This window comes from Procambarus clarkii, chromosome 94, assembly GCF_040958095.1.
Source record: "Procambarus clarkii isolate CNS0578487 chromosome 94, FALCON_Pclarkii_2.0, whole genome shotgun sequence".
NCBI classification, from domain to species: Eukaryota; Metazoa; Arthropoda; class Malacostraca; order Decapoda; family Cambaridae; genus Procambarus; species Procambarus clarkii.
This window is the reverse complement of record NC_091243.1, coordinates 2,064,948-2,073,335: the sequence shown is the minus strand read 5'-3', so window position 1 is coordinate 2,073,335 and position 8,388 is coordinate 2,064,948. Positions and strand designations below refer to the sequence as shown.

The window sequence follows — 8,388 nt, the reverse complement described above, 5'->3', positions numbered from 1 at the left end:
TGGTCATCAGTCCCTGATACATGTGAGAACTGAGAGGCCTGGTCACCAGTCCCTGATACATGTGAGAACTGAGAGCCCTGGTCACCAGTCCCTGATACATGTGGGAACTGAGAGCCCTGGTCACCAGTCCCTGATACATGTGGGAACTGAGAGCCCTGGTCACCAGTCCCTGATACATGTGGGAACTGAGAGCCCTGGTCACCAGTCCCTGATACATGTGAGAACTGAGGGATCCCTGGTCATCAGTCTCTGATACATGTGAGAACTGAGGGAACCCTGGTCACCAGTCCCTGATACATGTGAGAACTGAGGGATCCCTGGTCATCAAAGGGAACAAGTAGGCAAGACAGAGGTTAGGATAAGGAAATCTTACATGAATAAAAAAAAGGCAATAGGTACGGATGGTAAGGTGTAATAAAGGGGAGTAATAATAGGAATAAGAAAGGGATCGTAAGAGAAAACAAGGTAAAGAAAAAGAAAGAAAGAAAGATAAAATGAAGGGTAGGCTTATGCTAGGTCACGTTTGTTAGAAAGTTTACAACATTTGAGTATATACTGTGTAAGAGAAGAGTCAACAGCAACAAAGCCAGGACTCAGGTTCATGTTGTGTATCAGAGCCGACTCAACATGACGGCGTCTGTGTATAGTAGAGGCTGGAAAAATTATTTTGGAGAAAGACCTGTCAATAGGATGATTAGAATCCTTAACGTGCTAGAAGAGACTATTGCTTGTGTCTGCAGACTTTTCACTTCTTTTGTGTTCCTTACGTCTGTCATTCAGTGTACGGCCAGTTTCACCAAAGTATTGGAGAGGACAAGACGAACAGGAAATAGAGTAGACACCAGCAGCATTAGAAGCAGGAGGAGCTGTGTGAAATATATTTCTACGATGGGTGTTAGTGTGTCGAAAGGCGAGCTTTATGGCAAGAGGATAAAAGGTATTAGCAAAAGTTTTGTGTTCAGATATGAAGGGAAGGCAGAACACAGTGCTACTAGTGTAGGAAGCAGGTTTAGGATAAATGAAATTTCGTTTAAATTGAGAGTAGGCACAGTTGATAAAGTGTAAAGGATAACCAAGGCGAGAGAATGATTTGTAGATAAAGGCAGTTTCAGAATCAAGAAACTGAGGGTCGCTGATGCGTAAAGCGTAGAGGAAGAGAGAGACGAGGACACTTTCCTTAACAGCAGGAGGATGGTAGGAAAAGAAGTGAATGTACATGCCACTATGCATGGGTTTGCGGTACACAGAAAAAGAGAACCTGGACTCTAGAGCTGTGAACGTGAACGTCAAGAAAAGGAATGGGGGAATTAGATTTCCATTCAACTTTGAAATGGATGGAAGGCGCCAGATTGTTAAGAGAGGAGAGGAAAGGCTGGAAAAGACTAAGGTCATGAGGCCATAAAGCAAAAATGTCATCAACATAGCGTTTGGTCACGCTAGGATTGGTCAACATTTTTCAACAACGTTATTGTAACTCCTCATCTGCTGAAGGAATGGTCGAACAAATGGTTATTAGAGTTTAACCCAAGCAAATGTAATGTAATGAAGATAGGTGTAGGGAGCAGGAGACCAGATACAAGGTATCATTTGGGAGATGAAATTCTTCAAGAGTCAGAGAGAGAAAGACTTGTGGGTTGATATCATGCCAGACCTGTCCCCTGAAGCTCATATCAAGAGAATATTATCAGCAGCAAATGCCAGGTTGACCAACATGAGAACGGCCTTTAGAAACTTGTGTAAGGAATCATTCAGAACTTTGTATATCATATATGTCAGAACAATCCTGGAGTATGCGGCTCCTGCATGGAGTCCATATCTAGTCAAGGATAAGACTAAACTGGAAAAGGTTCAAAGGTTTTCCAATAGACTAGTACCCGAACTGAGGGGTATGGGCAACGAGGAAAGACTACGGGAATTAAACCTCATGTCGCTGGAAGATAGAAGAGTTAGGGGGGAACATGATCACCACCTACAAGATTCTCCAAGAAATTGATAGAGTAGATAAAGACAGGCTATTTAACACAAGGGAGGCCACATGCACTAGGGGGTACAGGTGCAAATTGAGTGCCCAAATGAGCCACAGAGATATTAGAAAGAACTTTTTTAGTGTCAGAGTACTTGACAAATGGAATGCATTAGGAAGTGATGTGCTGGAGGCTGACTCTCTACACAGTTTCAAATGTAGATATGATAGAGCCCATTAGGATCAGGAAAATGTGTGGGAAATGTTTACCCACTATATGTATATTATTATCTAAGAAATGTATTATTTCTATATCATATCAGAATCACTATAGATTCATTATACATCTTGATCCTAAATGACAATGCCTATGATCACGTAGACCATAGGGCTGTTGGTGGTCTACGTGACTTGGTGCATGATTTTTTAAGGATCCAGAAGCTTCTAGAAGGATTTCTTAATTAAAAAAACTATTGGAACGATTGATTCGATTTCCGGTAGGGGTTAAATCGAATCCTTAATAAGAATCAGTAGTACTATCAAGTACTACTTATTATCTTTATATCCTATATCTAATTATATTATAATCACATCTTATCTCAATCTTATGTTTAGACATTAAAAATAATCAATCAATTTTCATTGAAAGCTACCCCTCTCAAGGGAGAGGGAGGAGCCAACTCGGGAAGGAGGCGACCAACAGGAGCACCCCCGAGCAGAGTTCTGCGTGTGTTTACAAAACAGTGAAAATGTACCACGGTGCCTTAGTGAACATTACTTAGTTCAGGGCACCTTATCGAATTATCTTTATCACCAGTGATTACTCTCTAGAACTGGGGGAGTATCTGGATAATATATCTACAAGGAAAATTCTTAGAACATTTATATCTATATAAGTGAAGAGTGGAACACACAAAGTGACACTGTCTCCACCCCCACCATCATCACCATCATCATCCTACTGCAAACGCAATTAAGGACAATCACATAGCAACGCTACCAGAACAAGAGAGAGTTATCCAGTCTGGTACACTTGTCAGACAGGCACCTGGCATACAGAGATGCATATTGAATGTTACTAGTGTATTAGTTGGCCAATTGTATGCTTGTATATCTTTAATATGTTCATTAAGTTTGTCTGTCGGTTATAGAGTGAGGCAACGCCTCATATTTCAGTAAGTTTATTAATATTGTAGTGCAGCTGTTGAATCTTTTTCGAAGCATAGAAAACTTCATGAGTGTCCCTTGTGTGGGAAAAGCTTCAGTCGTGGTAAGCAAACCCTCACGAGTGTCCCTTGTGTGGGAAAAGATTCAATCAGGCTGACTGAACCTCTTCATATAAATTGAATATATCTATATCTATATATATCCTTGAACATATAAATTAAGTTACCAATTGCTTGCTTAGTTATCTTTAATTTATCATATAAGTTTATCTAATTGAATATAATTTCTTGTACTTAGTTTACAGTACTTAGACTACATTTAAGGTCATTTAATATCATACTTCTACAATTTAAATTGTTGTTTATAGTAGAAGAATGTATTAGCTGTTAATAGTTATGGTGCTAGGCTGGACTATGTACATGTTTAAATCCCTGCTTTAAACAGAACCAGTGTTCAGTCATAGAACTGAATTTATTAAAATCTTATCCTTGTATGAAAAATACAAGTTAATGTGAGATACTTGTCTGCAGGTGGACTGGAACTTCAATCAACTAATTCATTCACCCCACCTGCCCCTTACAGCCCACAATCTGTCATAGGAAAAGTGGAGCTAGGATTTACGACCCTAGCTAGAGACTTTAGTTGAATTAATTGCAGACAGTAATTTTTAATTTAGTTCAGTACAAGTCCCTGGTAGTCCTCCTCTCATATCAATCCGGCAGGTTTTCCCACAACCTGTACATCAGATGATGTACAGGTTTCTGAACCTATGATTGTTGAGAGGTGGGACCAAAGAGCCAGAGTTCAACTCCTTCAAGCACAACTAGGTGAGTACATACATACATACATACATACATACATTCCAGCCCTCCAAAAATGAAGAGGTAAATGTAAGCACAAGTAAGTGCAATTATGTACTATTCATAGCAGTCAGGAATTGTACTTATTTTCACTTAGTATTAAACCGTACTGTCAAATATATTGTGAATATCTGAGTTTACATTAAAAGCTGAATAGAAAATCACGACCTAACCTAACCTTCTTAGAGTTTGAAGAGAAGCATTTTATTGCTTCTTAATTACAATTAGTACCTAACCTATAACTATATTGATATTACAGTTTTATAAAACTAATAAAACAAAACTAAAATATTTAAATAAATTGTAAAGTAACTCTGGATATTTTAAATTTTGTATAAAATGTCTATTGTTAATTAAAACTGAAAAAGAAATTCCTGACATTTAAAACTTGTGTATAGCAAATTGAACTTGAAAATTTCATCCTAAAATTCTGAGTGTCTTAATTGAAAACGAGGAGAGTAATTGGGGAGGTAACTGTAACAGCCCCATAAGTGCAATTATGTGCTATGTATGACAGTAAGGAAATGTACTTATTACACTTAGTATTAACCCAGATTGTCAATTCGGATGATGGATTGCCAACCCATCCTCCGAATTGACAGTACGATTTATTACTAAGTTCATGTACATTTTCTTATTTATATATTATTTATTTCTTATTTATTTTCGATTTATTACTAAGTTCATGTACATTTTCTTACGGTCATAAACAGTGCAAAATTGCACTTATGGGGCTGTTACATTTACCAAACTTCCTCCCGAGATTCAATTCTCCTCGTTTTCCGTTAAGACACTCAAGAATTTTAGGATGAAGTTTTCAATTTCAGATTGCAATACACAAGTTTTAAATATCAGGAATTTCTTTTTCAGGTTTATTAAACAATAGAGATTTTATACAAAATTTTAAAATATCCCGAGTTACTTAACAATTTATTGATATATTTCAGTTTTATTTTATTAGTTTTATAAAACTGTAATATCAATATAGCTATAGGTTAAGTACTAATTGTAATTAAGAAGCAATACAATAATTATCTTCAAAATCTAAGACGGTTAGGTGAGGTTGTGGTTTTCTATTCAGTTTTTCAGGTAAACTCAAATATTCACAATATATTTGACAGTACGATTTAATACTGAGTGAAAATAAGTACAATTCCTAACTGCTATGAATAGTACATAATTGCACTTATTTCTCTTCTTACATTTACCACCCCATTTTTGGAGGACAGGCTGTGGATTGCACATACATACGTACATACATACATTTAGGGGTGTGGTAGCTGAGTGGACAGTGCGAGGACTCATAATCCTCTGACCCGGGTTCGATTCTCGGACTAGGAAAAGACAATTGGGCAGAGCTTCTTTCACCCTGATGCCCCTGTTACCTAGCAGTAAATAGGTACCTGGGAGTTAGACAATTGTTACGGGCTGCTTCCTGTGTGTGTGTGTGTGTGTGTGTGTGTACTTACGTAATTGTACTTACCTAATTGTGCTTGAGGGGGTTGAGCTCTGGCTCTTTGGTCCCGCCTCTCAACTGTCAATCAACTAATGTACAGGTTCCTGAGCCTATTGGGCTCTATCATATCTACACTTGAAACTGTGTATGGAGTTAGCCTCCACCACATAACTTCCTAATGCATTCCAATTGTCTACTACTCTGACACTGAAAAAATTCTTTCTAACGTTTCTATGACTCATTTGGGCACTCAGTTTCCACCTGTGTCCCCTAGTGCATGTGCCCCTTGTGTTACATAGTCTGTCTTTAACTACCCTATCAATTCCACTGATAATCTTTTATGTGATCATGTCCCCTCTAACTCTTCTGTCTCCCAGTGACGTGAGGCTTAATTCCCGTAGACTCTCCTCGTAGCTCATACCCCACAATTCGGGTACTAGTCTGGTGGCAAACCTTTAAACTTTTTCCAGTTTAATCTTATGATTGACTAGATATGGACTCCATTCTAGAGCCGCATACTCCAGGATTGGTCTGACATATATGATATACAAAGTTCTGAAAAATTCCTTGCACAAGTTGTGTGTGTGTGTGTGTGTGTGTGTGTGTGTGTGTGTGTGTGTGTGTGTGTGTGTGTGTGTGTGTGTGTGTGTGTGTGTGTGTGTGTGTGTGTGTGTGTGTGTGTGTGTGTGTGTGTGTGTGTGTGTGTGTGTGTGTGTGTGTGTGTGTGTGTGTGTGTGTGTGTGTGTGTGTGTGTGTGTGTGACAAAAAAATAAAATAAATTATTGACAAGTGAGAGGCAGTCCGAAAGAGTAGAGCTACACCCCTGCTAGCACAACTAAGTAAATACATACATACTTGCCTGTGTAGGCTTTTACACATCTGGAGAGGTGTCTGTGGCTGAGTGGACAGCGCTTGGGATTCGTAATCCTAAGGATCAGGGTTCGATCACCGGCGATGGCGAAAACAAGTGAGCAGAGTTTCTATCACCCTGATGTGCCCTGTTACCTAGCAGTAAATAGGTACCTGGGACTTAGACAGCTTTTACGGACTGCTTCCTATGCGTGTGTGTGTACTTAACTAATTGCCTAATTGTACTTACCTAATTGTGCTTTTGGGGCTCTTTGGTCCCGCCTCTCTGCTATCAATCAACAGGTGTACAGGTTCCTGAGCCTATTGGGCTCTATCATATCTACACTTGAAGCTGTGTATGGAGTCAGCCTCCACCACATCATTACCTAACGCATTCCATTTGTTTTTTACTCTGACACTAAAAAATTCTTTCTAATATCTCTGTGGCTCATTTGGGCACTCAGTTTCCACCTGTGTCCCCTAGTGTTAAATAACCCGTCTTTATCTACCCTGTCAATTCCTCTGAGAATCTTGTACGTGGTGATCATATCCCCCCCAACTCTTCTGTCTTCTAGCTACGTGAGGTTTAATTCCCGTAGTCTCTCCTTGTAGCTCACACCTCTCAGCCCGGGTACTAGTCTGGTGGCAAACCTTTGAACTTTTTCCAGTTTTGTTTTATGCTTGACTAGATATGGACTCTGTGCTGGAGCTACATTCTCCAGGATTGGTCTGACATAGGTGGTATACAAAGTTCTGAATGATTCCTTGCACAAGTGTCTAAATGCCGTTTCATATGTTAGCCAACCTGGCATATGCCGCTGATGTTATCCTCCTGTATGAGCTTCAGGGGACAGGTCTGGCGTGATGTCAACCCCTAGGTCTTTCTCTCTCTCTGACTCTTGCAGTATTTAATTTCCCAAATGATACCTTGTATCTGGTCTCCTGCTCCCTACACCTATCTTCATTACATTACATTTGCTTTGGTTAAATTCTAACAACCATTTGTTCGACCATTCCTGCAGCTTGTCCAGGTCTTCTTGAAGCCTCAAGCTGTCATTCACTCTCTTAGTCCTTCTCATAATTTTGGCGTCGTCGGCAAACATTGAGAGGAATGAGTCTATACCCTCTGGGAGATCATTTACGAATATCAGAAACAGGATAGGTCCGAGTACAGAGCCCTGTGGGACTCCACTGGTGACTTCACGCCAATCGGAGGTCTCACCCCTCACTGTAACTCTCTGCTTCCTATTGCTTAGGTACTCCCTTATCCACTGGAGCGCCCTACCAGTTACTCCTGCCTGTTTCTCCAGCTTATGCTTCAGCCTTTTATGGGGTACTGTGTCAAAAGCTTTCCGACAGTCCAAAAAATGCAGTTCGCCCATCCTTCTCTTTCTTGCTTAATCTTTGTCACCTGATCTTAGAATTCTATTAAGCCTGTAAGGCAAGATTTACCCTCCCTGAACCCATGTTGATGGGTTGTCACGAAGTCTCTTCTCTCCAGATGTGTATGTACGCGTATGGAAATGTCAAGACACATAAGCCTGGAAACCCACTTCGGCCAATCATCAACCAGATACCCACACCCACGTACAGACTGGCGAAGCGACTCAACGGCTTGCTGACTCCTTATGTCCCTTGCGCCTGCAGCCTAAAGTCTCCAAAGGAATTTGTTGAGTTACTGGGGGGAACACTGGCCTCGTTGGACGTAAAATCACTGTTTACCAACGTACCTGTGGATGAAACAATCGGGATGATAGCGGACAGAGTGTATCATGATCCGGCCTGTACTCCTCTTGACATACCAGAAAACATTCTAAGGAAACTACTCTAAGCTTGTACTAAAGGGGCATCCTTCTTGAGCCCGGATGGGCACATGTATAAGCAAGTAGATGGGGTCGCCATGGGTTCTCCCCTAGGTGTCCTGTTTGCGAACTTCTACATGGGTACCATCGAGCAAAAGGTCTTAGTGACATGAACTTGAAACCGGCCATATACTGCAGGTATGTTGACGACATTTTTACACAGGTACCAGATGTCAGACATCTGCAGGAGCTGAAGGAGACATTTGAGCAGAATTCTGTGCTGCTTTTCAC

General features: G+C 40.4%; 1 protein-coding gene across 1 annotated transcript; it reads right to left on the bottom strand.

Moving 5' to 3' along the window:
* Window positions 1-711: 711 nt before the first annotated feature.
* Window positions 712-1,422, bottom strand: LOC138359954 (uncharacterized). The gene has a single exon (XM_069319829.1). It carries the CDS (start codon window positions 1,420-1,422, stop codon window positions 712-714), a length of 711 nt encoding a protein of 236 aa, XP_069175930.1.
* Window positions 1,423-8,388: the final 6,966 nt, after the last annotated feature.